The sequence below is a fragment of the Enhydra lutris genome, unplaced genomic scaffold (genome assembly GCF_002288905.1).
Source record: "Enhydra lutris kenyoni isolate GAN:26980312 unplaced genomic scaffold, ASM228890v2 scaffoldscaffold17, whole genome shotgun sequence".
In the NCBI taxonomy this organism is placed as follows: domain Eukaryota; kingdom Metazoa; phylum Chordata; class Mammalia; order Carnivora; family Mustelidae; genus Enhydra; species Enhydra lutris.
The window spans coordinates 46,319,146-46,343,022 of record NW_019154101.1 but is presented as its reverse complement, the minus strand read 5'-3'; the positions used below and the strand labels follow the sequence as shown (position 1 = coordinate 46,343,022).

The 23,877-nt window shown below is 40.5% G+C and overlaps 1 protein-coding gene across 1 annotated transcript in view; it reads right to left on the bottom strand.

Annotated features, from left to right (window-relative positions):
• The window catches only part of LOC111147684 (SH3 domain binding glutamate rich protein like 2), a 57,658-nt gene that overhangs the window by 13,990 nt on the left and 19,791 nt on the right, over positions 1 to 23,877 (bottom strand). Inside the window, exon 2 of the mRNA XM_022503904.1 lies at positions 3,724 to 3,909. Within this exon, the coding sequence (XP_022359612.1) occupies positions 3,724 to 3,909 (186 nt within the window). The remainder of the gene's footprint in view (positions 1 to 3,723; positions 3,910 to 23,877) is intronic.

Below are 23,877 nucleotides of genomic sequence, written 5' to 3'. Positions count from 1 at the left end.
AAAGCTGGAGAACCAATTTATAAGATGAACTTCTATGTCTGGGTGGCCAAGAACACACCCCGGCCACACCAGGGATTTGCCCCATTAGGACACCTGCCATGGCTATTCCTGACCCCAAGACCCCTGTCCAACCGCTCCTGTGTTGCTGCCCTATCCCCTCAATGTTCAAAATCTGGGGTGAGAAGTGACTGAACATGCCAATGAGCTCCCATTCAGTGGCGGAATTCTTCCCTACAGGCAGATTATTCAAATACTAAAGGGCAGAGAGAAGGAAATGGTCTACACTGATTACCAAGTAGCTTAGCAGCTATTTATGTCTCCCATGGCTAGCTCACCCAGTTTAAAATAAAGTAGTAAGTTTCCAGCCAATTCTGGGGAACAGGAGAATCTTCACGTTCACTGGATTCTGTCCCTTGCAAGGCAGCAGGTTTCCACAAGCTACCCAACCAGATAAGACCACTCCTAAACTGTCACTAGGTAAAGCAAGGCATACAGGAGCAGGCAGGATGAATGAGACCATAGCTAGTTGCCCTCTAATGCTTTTGCTTCTGTCAAAGTTGAATTGACTTGATGGTGATAAGAGCAGACACTGTCTTCCAAACTCCGCCAGCACAAACTATAAAGACAGAGTGTGTAAAGTGCTGCTGTCACCATCCCCACGGGACTAACACTGCTTAGTCAGAGAGGATGCCATTTATCCAGCACAGTTTAATCAATGGGTAAGCCTCTAGCCAGCTCCCAGACAGTCCATCTGAAAAAAATGTCCATAGACTCTGTAAGCCAAAGATACACAGAAATTTAGAAAGTCATAAAGAAGGGTAAAGGAAAAAGAAAGTCATAAAGCAAGGGTAAGGAATTAACTTTCTTTCACATTATATTCTTTTATTCATTCAATACATTCCTGTATTAAAAGGGCTCTGAAAAATAGACTTCTATTTTCATGATGACAGACAAAGATGTCTCTTCCTCCTTTATCTTGAAAAATCAACAAAACAAGAATTTTTTTTAAAAAAACCAGAAATACCATTTAAAAAAAATAAAACTAGGAGACTGCTATAGCTCTGAACCACCACCTATGCAGGCAGTGAGGAGAGAAATGGTGAGGGGCATGAGAGAGCAGAAGAGATCAAACCTCAGTGTCTGAACAAGCTGCAGGGGGCGCCCCCCCCCCCCCCCCCCCGCCTGAGACGTCAGGAATGGAGGCATTAGCTATTGTGAAGGTGTGGTGAGTGGGCAAAGGCAGAAAACAGGGAGACTGAAAATCTACATACACAGCAGTTAGATTTCGAGGGTACCTCACTCTCTCCAAAGGAACTAGAAGGTATACTATTCATAAATATGGCTTCTGGGAAGCAATAAACTTACAAACAAGCAACATGGAAGGGTAGGGGGGTGAAAACAGTGATGTGAAGGTGAATAGCAGTGAGCAAAACCCTCCAGCTCTCTCAGCCTATAGGTCCAGAACTCCAGTAGCCTGGCTGATATCCCCAAAGCAAGAGACCGAAGAGCCATTCTCCAGAAAAATTAAATCATCACTGAAAAAAGACCTGCAGATTTTATTATCCGTATCTACCACAAGAATATAACAGGCTACCCAGTCAAACTACAGAGAAGTCTGGTACAAAACAAGCCCCCACACATATATATGAGCACATACACAGCTTCTAATTAGCTTTCTAGTGCCTCAACTCTTAAACAAAAGACAAGGATCACCAGATATCTGAGGATAGAAAAGACCAAAATAAGCATGTGAAAAAAAAGTGAATTAGTAGAACAAGAACAGTACTACTAAGAGAAGAAAACCTAAAGAAATCATATTTAACATCTACACTGAGCTAAGATCTTATACTCATCTTATAAAAGCACATTATTAAAAAGAAAAAATCAGGATGTAAGAAAGGAAAAAAAAAGATGACATAAAAGTTCAATGAAAAAATTCAGAGATTAAGTTAAAGAAATCTTCCACAAAGTAGAACAAAAAGTTAAAGAGGACAATACAAAATAAAAGGATAAGAATATAAGAAAATCAGTGTAAGAAGTTCACATGTAAATTTATACGTATTCTAGATAAAAAGAACGGGGAAAAAGCAGGGAGAAATTTTTCAAAGAAAATAATATAAAAACATATTTAATAATCATGTAATTCTTGGATAATAGGGACCTACTGAACACACAGCACAGTGAACTGAGTAACACAGTGTACATATAACATAGATTACATTATGGTAATTCACCAAAAAATTTCAGGATACACTTATGAATAAGAGACATTAAAAACCTGGGAAGAAGAAACTGGTAAAAACATACAAAAGATCAAGGAAAAGGGCATTAAACTTCTCCACTGCAGCACTAGGCACCAGATGATAATGAAGCAAAACCACCAACACTCTTCCCAACCTAGAATTCTATACCCAGCAGAATTATGACTCAACTACAAAACCAGAACAAAGGAATTCGCATACCTGAGAACTCTGAGGGACAGAAAACGGCTAGATTTTAAAGTCTTATAGCACTATTTGACTAAGAGTTTTGCTTTGTTTTGAACTGTACAGTTTATATACAGTTTCAGCTCTACCTCATTTCAGTTTGCAGACATGAGAGTTCATTTTCTAGGGTTTGTAATCATGAATGGGATATACCTTCAATTACCACATACTCCCCTAACAAAATACGAGATCACAATGTAAAAAATTCCACAGTTAAAACAATAAGCTTTATTCTTAAAAAGTACTTTATAGTCACAAAATATCCTGGGGAAGTAAGACAGGTATTATCATCCTTTGCTTAAAGATGAGAAAACTGATACTTTAAGGGAAATGACTTCCCAAAGGTGTCAACACAAACATAAAGTTATACAAGAACTATCTAAATCTAGCGCCATGTTCAGGATTTTAACCTGACATGAATTCAAGAAGTCTGTGCACAATCTTTATGGCTTTACGTTTCAACATCTCTTTCTCTCTTATGCATAGGGAAACTGTTTCCTTTCAAGGTATCTAAAGCATCATTATCCATTTTCTCCACTCCAATATAACCCAGCTACTTACCTTAAGCACCTCAGTACTAGAGCCCCTTCCCCTTCTCCAGGCCACCCTTAAAGAACTGTAGTACAGGTTCTAAAATAAACAATTATACACTTGGAGTATGACAAGGGCAAATCCTAACTACTCATTAGGAAGAAGTTGCTTGGTTTTTTTTTCCTTAACCCAGGGAGAAGGAAAATAGATAATTAGACAAATGTGACTTCATCTTCTCATATGCTACATACAGAAAGAAGGCACCTAATGTATCTCAGGTGTTCATAATGACCCATCTGACTCACTACCATAAAAAAAAATGAACAAAAAACAATTCTGGTTTATAATTGGCTATTAGCAGTTTTTTATAACATAGAGAAGTAAAGGTTCAAGAACTATCCCTTCCATTCTGCCCCCAAAATGTATTAATCAAAAAATCTGCTTTAAAATTTACAACACATTAAACACAAACACTCCCCTTCCCTTCCCACCACTTTCCTCAAGCAGAGAGACAGGAAGACAGACAAGCATGCACTCACATTCACACATCGTCTGTGTCCTGGGACTCATATACCCTCTTTTACACTGTGAACCTGAATGGTACAGGGTGAAGAGGTCACAGTCCTCCCTGAAAAAACCTGATTTCACTCTAGGTAACGTGTTTCGAATCACCCGAATAACAGTGTGATAACAATCTGCTACTTACTCCACAGTATCGGTCACCATTAAATATCTGAGGTGGCAGAGGGTTGCCCTGAGCAGGCTTCTTTTCTGGGGGGATGTTTTTGTACATCCATTGTCTTTGTTCTTCTGACATCGTGATATCCACCTCCTCAAACTCTATCTTGTTGGCTTCCAGAAATCTAACCACATCCTGCTGCTTCTTCTTTATCTAAAGAGGGAAGACAAACAAATAAGGAGACAGGCTCATCTGAAACAATATGTAAAGATTTCCAAATTGAACTAGATTTGATTTCTTATTGTCAGAGATCACTGATAAAAAAAAAAAAAATTAAAAAAAAAAAAGGCAATATCCGTAGGCACCAAGCACCATCCTCTCACTGGATATCCAGCAGAAGTCTAGGCAAATCCTGACATGATGATTTCTTCACCTAGACGCCCCAGAACTCTGGGGCACAACCTGGAAGGATCAGATTATGTATGAGGTGAGGGGACTCAGTTCTCAGCAGGCCATAACCATTCTCCCTCCCACTTACAGAAGTTGACATTTACAATCACGAAAGCTCCCTCTGCCAAAACCATTTGAAAACCACGTATAGCCCATCTGAGATGTCAACATTTCACCGATTCCCGGGAGCAGCAACATTTTTATTCCCCTTCAGCAGTCTCTTTCAGATATTCCACAGCTGTAGCCACTGTCATGAAAGCATCTTTTCATCAGTTCACAAGAGAAAAATGTTCTCTGCCTCGAAGGTGAAAATAAACAAGCATCATCTTACTTTGAACTTAACCCTTTTTGTTCCTCTCATCTTCATGTTTCCTTCTTCAGTCACCAGGAGTCAGGTATGCTCTTGAAGAGCAGCAAACACATCTGTAGGTTTTCAAAATCTTATCAATCTTCTTATTTAAGGGCACATATTAAATAATTCAGACAGGGTGACAATAGTTAGTATCTTAAACACAGCATGTAGAACATGATTCAAGAGGCTTGCTTTTTCTAAAGTGAATCTGGGAAATGTACATGGAGAACAAACTTAAGCAGTGAAGTAATTTTATAATGGCCATAGAAAAAAATCTTTTTGAGAGATCAAGTCACCAGAAAGACCTCTCATCCAAAAAACAGAATGTCTGAAGAACAAACATTCATATACTGATTGCCCTACCAATTTCCTCCACCTTCCCCCCAAAAGCCTCAATAACATGTGCTTCTGAGATGGAAATCTGTTGTATGCCATGAGCACACAGTTTTTGATCACTGAGTTGAAGCCTATGAATAACTAACAAGATTGCACAGTTAGTATGGACAGAAATACAACGCTAGCCAAATAGGAATCTTTACACTCAGTGGTATCAGAAAACAAGGGAACTACGTATGGTAGTTTGATGTATTATCTTAGTTTCTTGAATTAAGCTCTTTCTAATTTCTGAAAAAGTTACCTTTTTTCCCCTCACTGGTACACAATTTCAGAAATGTAGTTGTATTATTCTGAAACTTTGGCTTGCAAAACAAAGTATTTTTTATCCTGCTTCATTTCCCTTTATAGCCCTATAAGGCTTAAAATAAACAAGGCTGACGCTGAGGTCAAAGTGGTCACCTATTTTTTTTTTAAGATTTTTATTTATTTATTTGACAGAGATCACAAGTAGGAAGACAGGCAGGCAGAGAGAGAGAGAAGTAGGTCCCCCGCCGAGCAGAGAGCCCAATGCGGAGCTCAATCCCAGGACTCTGGGATCATGACCTAAGCCGTAGGGAGAGGATTTAACCCACTGAGCCACCCAGGCACCCCGTGGTCACCTATTTTGATCAAGGTCTTATATGTGTTCTTGTTAAGACAATCATGTCGTTGTCCTGTTTATTTAGTGGGTCCCCATTGCCCTTGGAAGAACACACGCATTTCTTAGCATAGCACAATGTCCTTCATGATCCAGTTCCTTTGACTATGAAAGCAATGTATTTGCATTTTTATAAGTTTAGAAATTGTAAAACAACCTAACAAGAAGTTACCTGCAATCCTCTCAAAATCTAATTGGAGGAAGGGGTTTGGATTTAACGTCCATATGTAGAGCTTTACATATGCAATACATTTCAAATGTTCATGAGTGATCAAAAATGAAACTGACACACAGTCACACTTGAGTTTTCCATATAATGTATATACAACATAATATCCATCCCACCTCTACATCTTCCCCAAAATGTGAGTGCCTAAAAACTCAGATACTCTCAATACTAGGATATATCAAAGATACATACATAGCTTCTTTAATACCCAGTTCCCTAGCTCCCCCCACCACATACACACATTTATTAGTGGACTATAATCCCCTATATCTCAACTGGCCGTTCCTTTCACAGGATCACCCTCAACAAAAATAGTGCATCTTGCCCCTTTAACTCAAAAGTACACCCTGTGTACTGTCCTGTCATTAAAAATTTTTCAAAAGCATGAAATATGTGCTTAGCAATCCATCATGTACATGTTTTTTGTTAACTTATTTTTTTTTCTTTTTTTTTTATTTTAAAGATTTTATTTATTTGACAGACAGAGATCACAAGTAGGCAGAGAGGCAGGCAGAGAGAGAGGAGGAAGCAGGCTCCCCGCGGAGCAGAGAGCCCGATGCGGGGCTCGATCCCAGGACCCTGGGATCATGACCTGAGCCGAAAGCAGAGGCTTTAACCCACTGAGCCACCCAGGCGCCCCATGTTAACTTATTTTCAATTATTGGTATTTAGAATACTTGTAACTTCCACCACTAGAAGTATCATGTAGTGAACATCTTTATTTAGAAATCTTTGACTGTAACTTTCAACACTGTTTTAGTGACAAAGCCCTATGAATGAAACTCAAATCAAAGGGTAGAGACATTTTTCAGGCTCCTGATGAACACATGCTAAACTGCTTTTCAAAAAGTCCATGTCAATATATGTTCCCATTAGCAATGTGTGAAAGGGTTCATGGCTCAACACCCCTCGCTCCTTACAGCCAATATTTGAAAGATGTATCACACAATATTAAAGTTCAAATGATGTGAGTGATGGATGTGTTAACTGTGGTAATCATTTCACAATATATACATATATCAAATCATTGTGTTGTATACCTTACACTTACGCAATATTATATGTCAGTCATATTGTAATAAAACTGAGGGAAAGGAACAAACTGGCCGCTGTTTAAAAAAGAAATTCAGGGGGCACCTGGGTGGCTCAGTGGGTTAAAGCCTCTGCCTTCGGCTCAGGTCATGATCCCAGGGTCCTGGGATGGAGGCCCGCATCAGGCTCCCTGCTCAGCGGGTAGCCTACTTCCTCCTCTCTTTCGGGAGCCTACTTCCTCCTCTCTTTTTGCCTGCCACTCTGCCTACTTGTGATCTCTGTCAAATAAATAAATAAAAATCTTTAAAAAAAAAAAAAAAAGAAAGAAATTCAGGGCGCCTGGGTGGCTCAGTGGGTTAAAGCCTCTGCCTTCAGCTCAGGTCATGGTCCCAGGGTCCTGGGATGGAGGCCCGCATCAGGCTCTCTGCTCAGCAGGGAGCCTGCTTCCTCCTCTCTCTCTGACTGCCTCTCTGCCTACTTGTGATCTCTCTCTCTGTCAAATAAATAAATAAAACTTTAAAAAAAATAAAAGAAATTCAAACGCATCATTACACACTAACAATGCTCAAGAAGCAAAGGATAGTTACTAACAAAGGTGATAACTGACCGTAGTACAGGGAGTAAAATGTAAATAATTATATCTCTGGTTTAAAAGAGGAAAGCAGAGAAGGCAGGAGTAGGTTTGTGTTTCAAAGAGATCACTTAATACTGCACAACTAAAAAACAAAAAAGGAGAAGCTCTGTATGTACCGTTAACACTGCCATGAAAGATCTCCAGAGGACATTAGAAAGTGGGGGGGGGGGGTAGAAAAAACAAGGAAGAGAACTGTGCATAGACTAGGAACACTTTTTAAAAATAGAAAAAATAAAGGAACACATTTGTATTTGCTTTTATTTATGTTAAAAATGAACTCTTGAGTTTATCTTTGTGTATGGTGAGGCAGGAATCCATCAGAATCCTATAGGAGTACATAGGCAGTAACCTCTTCAACATCAGCCACAGCAACTTCTTTCAAGATATGTCTCCAAAGGCAAAGGAAACAAAAGCGAAAACGAATTTTTGGGACTTCATCAAGATCAAAAGCTTCTGCACAGCAAAGGAAACAATCAACAAAACAAAGAGGCAACCCACGGAATGGGAGAAGATATTCACAAATGACAGTACAGACAAAAGGCTGATATCTAGATCTATAAAGAACTTCTTAAACTCAACACACACAAAAACAGATAATCATGTCCAAAAAATGGGCGGATGACATGAACAGACACTTCTGTGTCATACAATGACATACAAATGGCTATCAGACACATGAAAAAATGTTCATCATCACTAGCCATCAGGGAGATTCAAATCAAAACCATTAGAACCGCCACAATTAACAAGATAGTAAACAACATGTGTTGGAGAGGATGTGGAGAGAGGGGAACTCTCCTACACTGTTGGTGGGAATGCAAGCTGGTGCAGCCACTTTGGAAAACAGTGTGGAGATTCCTTAAGAAATTAAAAATAGAGCTTCCCTATGACCCTGCCATTGCACTACTGGGTATTTACCCCAAAGATACAGATGTAGTCAAAAGAAGGGCTATCTGTACCCCAATGATCATAGCAGCAATGGCCACAGTCTACAAACTGTGGAAAGAACCACGATGCCCTTTGACGGACAAATGGATAAGGAAGATGTGATCTTTATACACTATTGAGTATTATGCCTCCATCAGAAAGGATGAATACCCAACTTTTGTAGCAACATGGACGGGACTGGAAGAGATTATGCTGAGTGAAATAAGTCAAGCAGAGAGAGTCAATTATCACATGGTTTCACTTATTTGTGGAGCATAAGAAATAACACAGAGGACATGGGGAGAAGGAGAGAAGAAGGGAGTTGGGGGAAATTGGAGGAGGAGACGAACCATGAGAGACTATGGACTCTGAAAAACAATCTGAGGGTTTTGAAAGGGCGGGGGGTGGAAGGTTGGGTGAGCCTAGTGGTGGGTATTATGGAGGGCACGTATTGCATGGAGCACCGGGTGTGATGCATAAACAATGAATTCTGGTACACTGAAAAGAAATTTTAAAAAAATAAAAAATAAATTAAAAAATGAATTCTTGAGAGTTATATAAAAAACTAACAGAAATAGATGTCTAGAGGCTAGGGGGCTGGGAACTGGGCGACAGGAACAAAGTACGAGTGAGAACTTTAAACGTTTTTGAACAGTGTGAATATGTCAATATCCAAAAGATAAAAAGAGAAGAAAGTTATGTTGAGAAAGAGAGCTTCATATAGAAGGGAACAGTAGTATATAGCCATAGAGATGTGGTGGTGTTTTTTTGTGGGGTTGGTTGTTTTTGTTTTTGTTTTTTAAAGATTTTATTTATTTATTTGAGAGAAAGAGAGAGCATGAGACGGGAGAAGGTCAGAGGGAAAAACAGACTCCCCGACAGAGCTGGGAGCTGATGCGGGACTCGATTCAGGGACTCTGGGTTCATGACCTGAGCCGAAGGCGGTGGCTTAACCAACTGAGCCTTCCAGGCGTCCCAAGATGCGGTGTTTTATATAAATCGGGTTTTCCAACAGGACATGAAGCCCCAGGAGTCAGAGCATGTTGTTCTCACTGGCCTCCATGTTTATTCAAACTTCTAAGAAAAGCCAGATGATTAAAAAGAAATTTTTCTTGGGGGTGCCTGGGTGACTCAGTCGTTAAGTGTCTGCCTTTGGCTGGGGTCATGATCCCAGGGTCCTGCTTCACCCTCTTCCATTCCCCCTACTTGTGTTCCCTCTCTCACTGTGTCTGTCTCTGTCAAATAAATAAATAAAATCTTTAAAAAATAATAAAATAAAAATCAATTTTTCTTAAGAAAGAGCTAAGGCCACAGAAAATTAATACTACAGCAAATCATTCAAATAAACAAAGGGCAGAAATTTAACCCAGAGCAGGAAGTTTTGGAGTGGATATCTGTGACATTAGCATCAGGAAGGAAGATGAGTCACAAGCCGCCACTACTGGCTATTTTTAAGACCTGCTGGGGTGAATGGGGCCTGGAACTGCGGAAGCCCAGGCTTATGTGGCAGGGGGACAGGCCAGCTTGGGCAGCGGGGACTTGGAAGAAGGGACGGCTTGCTGGGTGGGGCCCCAGGTAATAGAAAGGATTCCCACGTGGCAACAGGAAGCTGCCCACGGCGCTGCATGTGCTGGCATAAACCCAGAATTCAAATAACACCAACATATACCACCTTGGTACCTCCCTGTCCCAAGGAGCTTTATCCTCCCATTTCAACTATCCTGAAACAAAATGTACAAAATGTAAATGATATTGATGTAACAATCAATATCAAAAGACACATGAAGTGAAAGTGGAAGAGAAGTAAACTGTGGGGCAACAGTGGAATTACCGTCGCTGTCACGCATGAAAATTCAGCTGTGATCAAGGACCTACATAACTCGGGTTTTTTTTTTGTTGTTGTTGTTTTGTTTTTAACACACTAAGAAGCCTCGGCAGATAATGCTAGTTTTTACCCAGGAGCCCATCTCCCTTCCTTTCTTAGTACCAGAAGCCTGGTTTTGTTTGGAAAAGCAATGCGCTCCACTACAAAACCCTGTTTTACCCAGACTCCTCTGGAACCACAGGGTCGTCATATGACACAGTTCTGGCCAATGAGAGAGACAAGGCAGACGTTCTCCGGAGGGCTTCACTTAATTAATGGAAACACGAAGTCCATTATGTCCTTCTCCCTCCTCTCTTGAAGGAATACAGAAGTGGTGCCTGGAGGTGCAGAAACCATTCTGCAACTGTGAAAACAAACACCATATGCTAAGAATGGCCAAGCAGAAAGACAGGATCTTGGGTCCTTGATGCTGTGCAGCCAGCTCTAAACCTTTCTGTATTAGACAAATTAACCCTGAATTGCTTAAGCCACTCTGTCCAGTTTTTCCATAGCTTTATCGGAAGAAAATTCTTAACTGCTACTTAAAATGTCTTCAGAAATACAAGTATGATGGATTGAAAATAAAAGCTATTACTGCATAGCAGAGCCTAAAAATAAAAGCCGTAAGACATAAATTTAAGTGAAATGAATATGTCACTGAATGAACAGATGAATTTTCATTATTTTCACAAAATGACTGCCAAAAAAGGATAAAAAAAAAAAAAAAAGGTGTTGGACCCCAAACAGAAAAAGAAAGAAAAGCATGAGATTTAGATTTTATTATTCAAACATACACCATTACACATCATCCACAGCAATTAAAAGGCACAGATAATCCAAAATCTCTTAAACTAGATTATGAGAAGGCAAACTATGGCCCACAGGCTAAATTTAGCTCATAACAGTTTTTGGATAGCCCACGGTCAAAAATGGGATAATTTTTAATGGGGTCAAAAAAAAAATAGTACTTGATGACACGTAAAAATCATATGAGATACAAATTTCAGTGTCCATAAATAAAGTTGTATTGGAAGATGGCTGCAACCACTCATTTCCATACTATCTGTGGCAAAGCTGAGGGCTGCAACGGAGGCACAGGGCTCCCAAAACCTGAAGAAAATGTCTGTCCTTTACAAAGTTTGCCAGCCCTGAACTAGACCAAAGATTCCCATTTCTGGCTCAAAGTTCAATCTCTTAATGAGGCCTCCCTGACAACCAGGTTTTACATTTTTCCAGCACCCCACCCCCCAACTCCCTACTTCCTTCAAGGCTCCATTTGTTACCACAGCACTTAGCATCTGACATACTGTACGTTTTCCATATTTATTTCCCTATCTCCCCTAATAGAATATAAATTCCACCAGGCCAGGGATTTTGTCTCCTGTTTTGTTCACTGCTGTACCCCCAGGGCCTCGAAGCATGTCTGGCATGTGGCAAACACTCACTACATGGTTGTTAACGAACAGACAGGATTTTCACACATGGAAGGGCCAAGGTGACAGAAAGGCTTCATCCTGACTCTCAGCAGTGTTGGTTCTCTTGTCCTTTAGGATGCTCTACCACGGAGAGTCCTCCCTAACCACCTTTGCTCAAGATCTATTGTCTAAATTTATTAAAATTTTATTTATTAGCCTCTGTACTTGACTTTAGGCTCACCTCTCTCCACAACATCACTTCTGTCAGCACAGACACTATGCTGACAAAAAAAAAAAAAGCAGGAGGCCCTCAGTAAATATTAACTGAACGGATGATTAAAGAATTATCACTCCAGCCCTGAACATCAAAGATTTCCAGGTGATGTTCTAGAAATCAAACGGAGTTGGTAATTTAATTTAGGAACAAATGTAACTGAAGTTTAGCCAAAAAGGAATATAGATCAAACGTCAATATTTCTCAATTAATGCTAAAGCTGTATGATTTTTAAAAGCAGTGTGTCTAGGACGCTACATTTAACTGTAAATTACCTAAATAATTCAGAACGGTCTGTAGACCCTGAATGTGAAAAAGGCTTTGCTTTTAACATTGACAATGATACTGAAGAAGAAAGTTGTATGTGACTGTATATTTGAATAAATGCTATTGTCAGTTAATTTTAAAAACTGCAAGTGTATAATGTCGTATTTTGTTTGGCCCAAATGTTTTAATTGTTGGTATATCTGCAAATTGATGGAAATTGCAAAAGAAGCAAATAAATATACCAATATTTCCCTGTCTCCGCTTCCAACAGCTACCATGGGGTTCTCACACTCCCATCCATTCCCCCAGTATTTCCAAAGCTCTGAGCCAAGCTTTTAAGAGGCCCTGTATCAATAAATGATCTGTATTCCCCTCAAAATTCGTATGTTGAAACCTAACCCCCAAGGTGGTGATCTTAGAAGGTGGGGGCCTATGGAAGGTGATTATTTTATGAGGACAGAACCCTTGTGAATGGGATTAGTGTCCTTATGAAAGAGACCTAAGAGCATCCCTGCCCCCTTCCACCATGTGAGGACACAGCCAGGAGTCAGCTGTCTGCAAGCAGCAAAGGGCTTTTTCCAGAACCCAACCATGCTGGCACCCTGATCTTGAATGTCCAGCCTTCAAACTGTACGAAATACATTTATACTGTTTCTAAGATACCCAATTTTGTTATCACAGCCCAAAGACAAAGAATTTTTACCCTTACAACTCCATACCCTGTCAAGCAAGACCTACCCAAGCCCTGGTGACCCACCCCCACCGGCGCCTGGGCGATAAACTGTCTGGGCTGGTGCTGCTGAATGGGCTGACCTGGCATGAACACTCAACGACCCGTGAAAATCGCAGTGAAGATGTCTGTAGCTCTTTCACTGGGCAACCTCCTGGCTCCAGGAGTCCCTCGGGATTGGATGAGAGGACCGGCTAAATAAATTACACTGCACTTGAGTCAGATTAACCCCTACTCGGAGGCACTTTTAAGTAAACTTGCACTCCTCCACTCTCTCTTCTCCTCGGATTAGTTCTTTCCCAGAAGGCTGACGGTTATGTTAGGTAATTAAGGAGCCCCCGCTAGAATCCTCCCATAGGCTTCTAGACATGTCTAGTCATGTGTCAACTCCAGGGTACACACAGCTGATGCTGTACCTCTGGACCTTGGGAGCCACTAGCAAATAAAGAGAAATAATTTAAATAAGATAGTTGTTGTTGTTTTTTTAATAGAGATTTAATGTGCATAATTGTGGGAGAGCAAGTTTAAAGAGAAATGATGGAAGACAACAAGGAAAACTGCAGGGAAGACGGGGAGTGTGTATTTTTGAGTGAGACTCTCTGAGTGTAATCCTGGCCCTGTCACCTGGGTAGCCTTGGGGCAATTACAAAGCTTCTCTCTCAACATTGGTTGCCACTTTTGTGTGAAATGGACCCATTTTTTTTTTTTTTCATAGATTCATTGAGAGGATTAAATACAAAAAGAGCTGAGCAATACCAGGGTCTTGCTCAACTGTCTCATTCCTTCAAAAGCATGAATTTTCCTTTCTTTGCCCTAGATGGGACCCTCTGCAAAAATATATACAAAGTGCCTTCTGGGTACTTTCAAAGGCTTTAGGTATTTGATGTAACAGTTCTTTATTTCACTTACTTTCACACTTCAAATACAGTTTTCTTTTTTCTGACTTGAGGTAGATGTAGAACTGATTAAGACCTTTTATATACCTCCCATGGAAAAAGTGAAAGGCAGAGGAAAGAAAACAGAAAGTATGTATTTTCTAGTAACTTGACAAAACTTACCATGGAGGGGCTGGACTGAACTAAGGAGAAGGAGAGGGCCCTAAGACAACTTTCCACCACAAAGGGAGGAAAGGACCCGTGATCTTTCCCTTGTCAAAGGCCCTGGGAACTTCCCAGCAATTGAGCAAAGTATCTCGAAGAAACATAATTTCATGGCAAATTATTTTTTTCTGAAGATTTTGTTTATTTGACAGAGAGAACAAGCAGGCAAAAGCTTCTGGCCAAGGGAGCCGGCAAAGCAGACTCCCCGCTGAGCAGAGAGCAACATGGGACTTGATCCCAGGACTGGGGAATCATGGCCTGAGCCAAAGTCAGATGCTTAACTGACTGAGCCACCCAGGCACCCCACATGGCAAATTCTTTAACTAATACCTCTCTGGTGGACTCACTAGGCACTATACTGTCAGAAAAAGGATGCAGACGGCAGAAGTAGTGGCAGACACTAGACTAGTTACCTTCTTTCAGTCTGTGAAGACTGGAAAACCAAAGTTCCAGTTTGCCCGGGCACCCTGGCACCTGGGTAACCCTGTGACCCAGCTCTGGCCCCTGAGGTGACCCCACGTCTGCTGAGCTTCTGAACAAGGCTTTGCTCTCCTGATCAAGCAGAGGGATTCAGATGCCAGGCCCTTCATCCCCGCCCTTCCTCCTCCCTCCTGCTTGGAACCTCAATGTGAGGGCGAGAGGTATGGAGGCAACTTTTCCACCCTAAGCCAGTAAACATCAGGAAAAGACCAAGAGAATCCTAAAAACACAGGCCCTGAACAAATCAGTCTGCAGACTTAGAGAGAGACCAACACTTCCGTTCTTTTAAGCTCACGTTAGCCAGGTTCTCCCTTAGCGCCAGGTGAACACACTCCTCACTCGGACACTCACCAATAAGCTTCATTGCTGGGGAGTAGGGCAGGCTGGAGACTAAACCCCTAGAAGCCATCGGCAGTCACCGTTCTCACACTGTTTAACTAAACATGAGGTCACACACCAAGTTCAATGTGTCTGGTGTCTGTTGCACGTTATCTTACCAGAAAGCAAATACCAGGCTACCAAGTCAAAGATAACAATGAGAGAGGCTGTCTAGCAAGAGATTGAAACTTGAGTTTTAAGGAATCAGAGTGTCAGATAGAGATGGATTATGAAATACATGACGATTTCTGAAACAGCCAGTATTATATGGTATAAATTAAAGCAATAAAATTTTAATAATGGAAAAAATTGTGCTTTTTCATCTGTTTTATTAGCATGGTCCCTACTATTTAACAGGCACTCAATATGTTTCTGTTAACCGTATAAATATTACTCAGTTTGAATAAATACTTTTAATGTTTTCTTTTGAATCAGTCCACATTTTTGGTCCTGTTTTCTTAAACAATTTGCATTGGTTTCTTTTTTCCATTTTTGTAAGTCATCTTCGCAATTTAATAATTTTTTATTTTAAATAACTCCCATGATTTCAGCCTGAAGCAAGTATTTTTTATACTCTCTTCCAAGGATACAAGATTTTATACTATCTTCCAAGGATACTAGATTTAGAAACATATTTAATACAGTTGTCATAACATACACATTTGAGGTAGGATTATTTTGGTTGTATCAAAAATTATTTTGTTTTTATAATCTTCAGAGTTATCTTATTGCATGCATGAATTCTATTAAGTACTAATGTTTAGAACTTTATTCTACCCTTAGAAACTTAAGTATGTTCTAAGGATTATTTTTTTTTAATTAAAAAAGAAAACTCTTCCAAATGTGCTTTTTCATGATGACAAGTGTATCAGCAGTAAGCTACCTAACATACTAACATATATCAGACCCTTTCTCACACATACAGACACACACCCTCTTCTTTCTTGACTCATCCATTCAAGGTAAATATACTTTATCAAGTAACTATTTTACAGAATGGATTTGAGGAAATGTTTGATATTATTATTTTGATATTATTATTTTGTTACTGAAAACGATGCTTGTCATCTATAAAAACTGTCAGTATGAAAACCTATAAATATAACTTTCTAATTTAAAGTGTTTCAAATGGAAAATTTCACAAGAATTTTTAAATTTCTCAGTGTAAAAATGTAAAATTCTTCAACTGGTTTTCAGGAACTTACTGACATCAGGGAAGACAGTATAATTTCAGCTATCAAAATTTAACAGCTTTTGCATGACTAATGAATGGGATCAGACAAATGATTACCCTGTTCTTTAATGATGTTCATCCTCCATCTAAATCTATGGATTCTTGGGGAATTACCCTTTCAACAATGACAACTGTTAAAGCCAACCTTCAAATTGTAGTATTGATTGTTAGCTTACACTATTCTCACTAAGAAAACTGTTTTTGATGAGAGAAAATTTTGATCATTAAAAAACACAATCAACAATATTGTTTGAACTGCATCCCATGACTTTTACTGCTATTCTGTGGACACTTTATGATGCACACCTTTTATTAGCATGGTAGTATATAGACTGCACTTATTTAAAGCATACACATATTGGGGATATGTGCTCAAGGAATTTTTTAATTATTATTAGGATTAGGGTATGTGATCAAAAAACTCCAGAGATGACTACACTAAAAAAGCCATGGGGACCAGAGGAAACACGTGTGTGCATGCACACAAGATTATAATGTTTAAGTCTTTATAATGCTTGAGTCTAAATAATTTTCAAGTCAGAAGGCAGATCTCTACTCCAAACATGAGAAACATTAAATTCTATTAATCTAATTTTCAGTACCTTTTTTCTTATACTAGATTTTAAAAGTTAAGTTTGCAAATTCCTATCCTTCAAAACCAGCAAAAATGGAGGGAACAAAATCCACCATATTTTCTAAAACTATGGGTTAAATCTTAACATCCTTTGCCTAGAAGCATTCTAGCATGCCTGGGAGTGGAAAAGTTACCACCAGACTGATAAAGAGATCCTAAAAATCTAATCTTGCTTCACTGTAAATATAGCAGCATGTTATACTGCTAATATATTTTCTGTGGGTTAACATAAATGAGACATAGTACTAAAACTAGAGTCAGAAAAGACAGGAATATTAGCATACACTTACAGCACCTGAATCTGGCAAAATAGAGACATCTTAAGGTCTGGGCAACATCTTTTATAATGTTTTCTCTTCTTATTAGACACACTTCCACAGCTTCAACTATCACCTCTATGAAAAGATATCTAAAAATCTGCATTTCAAAGCTGGCCTTTTGCACAGGGTCAATCCCACAGTTCCAAAGCCTTTCTGGAAATTTATGCTTGAATGTCCCAACATCACCTCAAACTTGGCAGCTAAAACAAAACAACAAAAACAATGCTGTCACAATGTCAATCCACCAATCCACTTCCTTCCCCTAACTTTCCTGTTTCTATTAACAAAATACAACTTTGTTGATGATCCAGTATGACAAGAGAACCACCTACAAGTCCAAAACTTACCATTGTTACAAAGATAATACCTAAATGAAAACCACACACTTGTGATTAAACTAGATGAAGGGCGCCTCTCATACTCAGCTTGGGAGCACTAAAAACAGGGGCAGTATAAAGAATAAAGAAGGTGGGGAGGTAAACCTGACCACAGCAAGCCTGGCCTTGAGGTCTGTGCAGGGCCCTGGTTCATGTGGCACTTTGCTCGTGCTGGCTGGAACACTGGCCATGATGCCAGGGGCAATGGCCTGATCCTCATATGGGCCACATAACTCTGAGTCATGTTCTAGTCCTGGCCAGGCAGAAAGAGCAGGATCACCCCAGACAAGTTCCTTATTCCATCAAAGCCTCAGTGTCTCCATCTGTGAGAATTTATAAATCATAATTCAGCTCAGAGGGCAGTGATGAAAATTAAATGACATAATGCTCCCAGAGTTGTACCTGGCCCAATGAAAGAACTCAATACACGTTTACTATTATTATAATTTTGATTTTATTGTATTTTTTTAAGATTTTATTTATTTATTTGACAGAGGGAAAAAGAGTGCGAGAGCACAGGCATAAGCAGGGGGAGTGGCAGGCAAGGAAGAGGGAGAAGCAGGCTCCCCGCTGGGCAGGCAGCCCAACATGGGGCTCAATCCCAGGACCCCGGAAACATGACTTGAGCTGAAGGCAGATGCTTAACCGACTAAGCCATCCAGGAACCTCCCTATAATTTTTATCCTAAGGCCGCTAACCTCATCCTCTGCTCTTTTCTTTAGCAAGCGTATTCTGCTGGTCACTGGGGATACCCGGACCCGGTACAATTCCAGTCACCTGGCTTCTCTTTCTCCATTCACTCCTTGATTCACTCATTCATTCATTCCGCCAGGACATTCTGAAGGTCTCGCAGGTGTCAGGCACTGTACCCAGCAGAGGGGTAAACGCTTGCCTCTGCCTTACTTCAGCTCACTTCCCAAGTGAGCAGTGAGTTACGGGGAGCCAATATTCAAGCACGGACAGCGCCCAGACTTTACTACTTGACTTAAACGTAGGACCCACTCTTTTTGGGACTGTACATTTTAGTAAGACTGAGTTTCCCTTTAAATACTACCATAACCCTTTCTCACTAGGAGCACATATTATTCCCTGAGGGGTTACTCTGCACCTAGGCTCGTGCTCCCGCACATGCTCCCGTCTTCCCAGGGCATCGGGCTGAAGCAGCTGGAGAGCGAGCAGAGCCGACCTCTGAACCGAGGCTTGTCCAGAGCAGAACGGGGTTGGGCAAACAGACACTAGTCCTTGCTGTGTGTTCACAAGAATAACCTTTCGACTCTCCATTCTCTGCCGCATACAGGAACTGAGAAAAGGAATGCAAAGGTTAAAACCAGAAAGTGGAACAGGGAGAACAAGGGATTTCAGTCAAGGAAAAGAGGAATTAACAAATGTCCCCATGCTATGCCCTCAGACTTAACGTCACTACTGGTGTATTTATTTTAACACCCAGAGCCAATGTCGATTTAAACACCTTTGTTATTGTGAGTCACAGCTGTCTCTCTTTTGGAAATACAGATTAAGACCAAGACGCTTTATATGTAATTAGGTCCAGTCAGTTCATTTAGCTCCCTAACTGAAACTCAGGCAGGTGTCCGAGTTTATGGTCTATTGCTCTTGAGCTTAAAGAAATAATTCAGAACCAATCAGAGAGAGGGTGCTACTGCCCCACCACTGGCCCAACAATTCTTCCCATGAACTCAGATCTAACCACCATTAATGAAAATGCTACCTGTATGTACTTCCTGACTGGAAACAAGTATTTTCAGAGCAGCTTAGTCAACTCCTTTCACATTCCAGATCATAGGTTAGTGAGACATTATTTGTTTCTAATTCTTGGCATAATTTTAAAAGATAACTAAGTAGGACAGTACCAGAACTGAATTAAAATTTAAAAGATGGAGGAATCTCTAAAATCTGCCCCCTCAAGCTTAGTAACTATATTTTTCAAAACCACACTTACATGTTTGATCCCACATGATTCCTTGTTCATGTGAAAACCTAAGGCCAGCATCTCTCCCAGCAGCCCCCTCTCTCCCAACTGCTCCATCAGGGGTTCCAACAGCCAGATCTTCCTCCAGTTTCCTAGTAACCATGAGGTCATCTCCTCCTTTCTTTCCTTCAGCTGCCAAGTCCTGAAACTGCTACTTCTCCTCTCTTGTCCATTTCTCCCCATTTCTAAAGTCCCTATTGTGCTGCTGGCCATACCTCTCAGAAATTTACTGTCCTGCCCACTCCCTTCTAAAGGCAGACAAGAATGTTCTTCTCAAGCACACATCACGATCTTTTCAGAATTTTACAACTTCTCGTTGACTCTTCATAAACATCATAGAAAGACAGCTACATGGTCTCATGTTCTTAGATTTCCGGAATTGTGGAATCCTGATGTACACTGTCACATACATCGCCATCCAGCCAGAGCACCTCAGCTCACACCCTAGGCCTGTTGAGAACTGAATGAGGCTTAAAATCTCATCTCTCCTCTCAACAGAACACCCCATCATCTCTTTTCTCTAAATTATGCAAATTTACCTTGTTTGGCTAGACTTCTACACACACCGGAGCCCAAACACCTTGATTACATCTTTATTTACTTACATTCCCTGACATTTTATATTTTTTGTAGAGCTTACACAGTATTGGTACATATTAATGTCACTTAGGGTTCTAGATGTATGTGGCACATATCCCAAGAGAATTTTCCAGATAGTATATACTCACATTGTTGTCTCTGGAGTTTGTCAGAAAGTACAGATTCTTGGAAGAGGAATGAGTGCTTAAGATTTACTCACACATGGGGCACTTGTGATGTGGGAAACAGAAGCAGAAAAAAATTATTAAATTTCCTTACCCACTGAAAAGCCCTTAAAACAGGCAGAGTGACATTCCTCTAGGGACTCAATTACCTCCACCTGGAGTCTTTGCTAAGGGCAAAGGGCAAAGGGCAATCCTAGCCTGACGGACCCCTACCAAACCATCCTTAAGTCTATTTTAACAATTCCTTTGGAAACTCTATCTCTAAACCCTCCAAGATACAGGTTGACAATCATTCCTAAACATATGGCCCACTGATACACATCTCAAGAAAAGGTCTTAAGAAAAGGTCTTATTACTGGTAATGAATAACCTTTTTCCCAACAACAAGCCCCTCAAAGTCCTGGAAACCTTGCTTCCAAAATTCCTTAGAGACTTAAGCGATCCCTAACCCCCTCAGCAACTTGCAAGTATATAATTGACCACGCCTCACAGCCCCGGGGCAGCAACTCTTTCTGCCTACCGGTCCTGTCCCCGTGCTTTAATAAACCACCATTTTGCACCAAAGATGTCTCAAGAATTCTTTCTTGGTCATCGGCTCCGGACCTCACCCCACCGAACCTCACTTATATTCTAAGACTTCAGCACTTGGGTGGCTTAGTAGGTTAAGTGTCTGCCCGGTTCAGGTAATGGTCCCAGGATCCTGAGATCCAGCCCCATATGGTGTTCCCTGCTCAGCAGGGAGTCTGCTTCTCCCTCCCCCTACCCCTCACTCCCTTGTGCATGTGCACATGCAGTCTTTCTCCCTCTCTAATAAATAAAATCTTTTTAAAAAAATTTTAGTCACATATAAGAAAACCAGAAAATTCAGAAGATCTTCGAAATGGTACTACCACCCGCTTACTTGCCCAACCCAGAAACCTGGGCTTCATCTTTTTGACTCTCCCAGATGGTACAATTAATCAAGTCATGGCCTTTCTGCTTTTCAAATTTTTCTTAAACCCATCCACATTTCTCCATTTTCACTCCCATTAGCCTTTGCCAAGCCATTGTCTCTCGTCTACAGTTTTTCTGTGTCTTCTTCTAACCAGATTCCCCCAAACTGCTTTTCACTGAGCAGCTAAAATATTTCTATTAAAGCATAAATCTAATGGCTTCATATGTCTGTTTAAAAACCTCTCTTCAAAAAAAACAAACAAACAAACCTCTCAGTAACTTCCCATTATCCTTGAGATAAAAGAAAAAAAATCCTTGCCCAGCCTCCTGCCCCTCCCCCACTCACCCTGAAGCAATGGCTCTCCACCCACAATACAGCCAGATCACCTAGAGGGCTAATCCAAACAGACTGTTGAAAAAGGAGGTCAACCTCAAAGTTTCTCAGTCAGTAAGGCTTGGGTGGGGCTCAAGAATTTGCATTATATATCCATAAAATTGAGCATTATACGGCCATAAATATGAATTGAGTACTGATACAGGCCACAACATGGCCCAACCTTGAAAACATGTTCAGTGAAAGAAGCTAGTCATAAAGGAGCATATACTACCTGATTCCCTTTATATAAAATGTCTAGAACGGGCCATTCTATAGACAGAAAGTACAAGTGGGTGCCTACTGCTGGAGTGAGGTGGGCAGGAGGCACGGGGAAGGGCTAAGGTATATGGGATTGGCATCTGAGGTCCCAACTTCCTCATGCCATCTCCCACCTCTCCTTTGCCTACATTTACTTCCTCCCCACAGCGACCGAACCTGTTTCCCTCACCAGGAATGTCCTCTTGCCTTCTCAACATTTAAGTCCTAAACAAACAAACAAAAAACTCAAGAACAACAAAAAACATGTAAGTCCTACTCTTCCTAACAAGGCCCAACTTAGAGCCCACCACTCACAGTCCCATCCCACGTCCGGAGTATCTTCCACTTCCTCTGAACTTGGGGAGAACATGCTACTCAAATGCCTTCTGTTTCTAAGAGCTAGTGGATTTTGTTTGCCTAGTCGAGTAGACAAGAATTTTAGACATAATTTTAAATTCTGGAGGGCAGGGAACATACGCTACACCTCTTTGACGTTCAAGGACCTTGCATACTATGTCAGCAAACGATGAAGTTGTAGAAACAACGATGTGAAATTGCCGATGCCTGGACCATGATCCTGGAATCAGTCATTTGTCCTACAATCATTCAATGGCCTGTCAATCTAGTCTTTTGCAAAATGGTAAAACTGGCCACAGAGAAGTCAGTTAAGTAACTAACCCAAAATAATTCACTATGTAAGTAGCACAAGTCAGGGCTGGAACCCGGATTTCCCAACGAGCAGCTCACCACCCACTTCTCCATTCTGCTAAATGACCGACATTTAGGATTTGAGACACCAAGAACTCTTGTCCCATTATATCATCCTGAGTGAAATTACAAAGCTTTAAGCTCTACATATTATTTCCAGCAATTAGTTTTAAGGTATTAGCAAGGAAACAGCTAAAATTCAAGAATTAAGCATACCAAGAAACACAATACAATCATGAACCAGAGCTACAAAAACAAAAGGGGGAAAAAAAAACCCATGAACACTTCAGATATCGAAATCATCAGATATAAATTATAAAATAAGTATATTTAGTAAGTCCAATAAAAGAAAAGTTAGTGGCAGATGGGAGTCTCAGCCAACTAACACTTTCCAAGGCTTCTAGAGAGGACATGAGTCAGCCTCCATAACCACACATCAATGCTGTCCAAAGTCCAAATAAGACTCCATATTATAAGGTCACCAACACCAGGACAAAACCACAAAGGGGACAGACCTTTTCCACTCACAGAAAATGCAAAGGGACCATATGTACTCTCCTTCCTTTCCTTCAGGTACAGGTATAGGCACTGCCTGATTATCACAAAAGCTACTTTGGGCCAAAAACACTGAAGTGTTTACAAATCCCAAAAGGAAAGGACACCCACAATCTGACACACGAGGTTTAAAATGTATACATTAAATTAAAGTTTCAAAGGGGTAATTAACCAGTTCAAAATCATGGCTCAAGGGCAAGTAACTAGAAAAGGTTTCTAACTGGAGATAAACAGGCAACTGAAAGACAAAAAGTACAGAAACAAGCTAAATGACATTAACACCTCCTTCTGAAAGTTGCTCCCATCTCAAAAATATCCACTGGACCGCCTCTCCTCTCCTGACTTCCCGGTCCATTCTGCTCTACCTGGAGACTTTCATTCATGCATGCATCGTGAAAAGATTTGACAATGAGGTCCAAGATGTGTCAGACTCCCTGCAAGATCTCACAAACCAGTCTGCCTTCACATTCCATCTGAACCATGCCTAGTCCATCTACTTCCCCACCACGCACACTAAATTCAGTCTGATCACAGCCTTGGTGCTTCTTCAAGCATCAGTGGTAAAGGATCAGTTTGCTGTTGTTCTCATGTTAATGTTCCAATCTGTCACAGACTGATACTTGCAGAAAATAAATTTCTAGAGAAACAAATTAACAAAGACATAGAAAGAGAAGGTTAGGGGTGCCTGGCTGCCTCACTCAGTAGAACATGGGACTCTTGATCTAGGGGTCATGAGTTCAAGCCCCAGACTGGGTGTAGAGTTTACTTTAAAAAAAGAAAAAAGAGAGAGAAGCCTAAAGTTTTTATTACTATAACATAAAAAAAAAAACCGAAACTCATAAATTACTGTGTAAACTTACTATAAAAGTT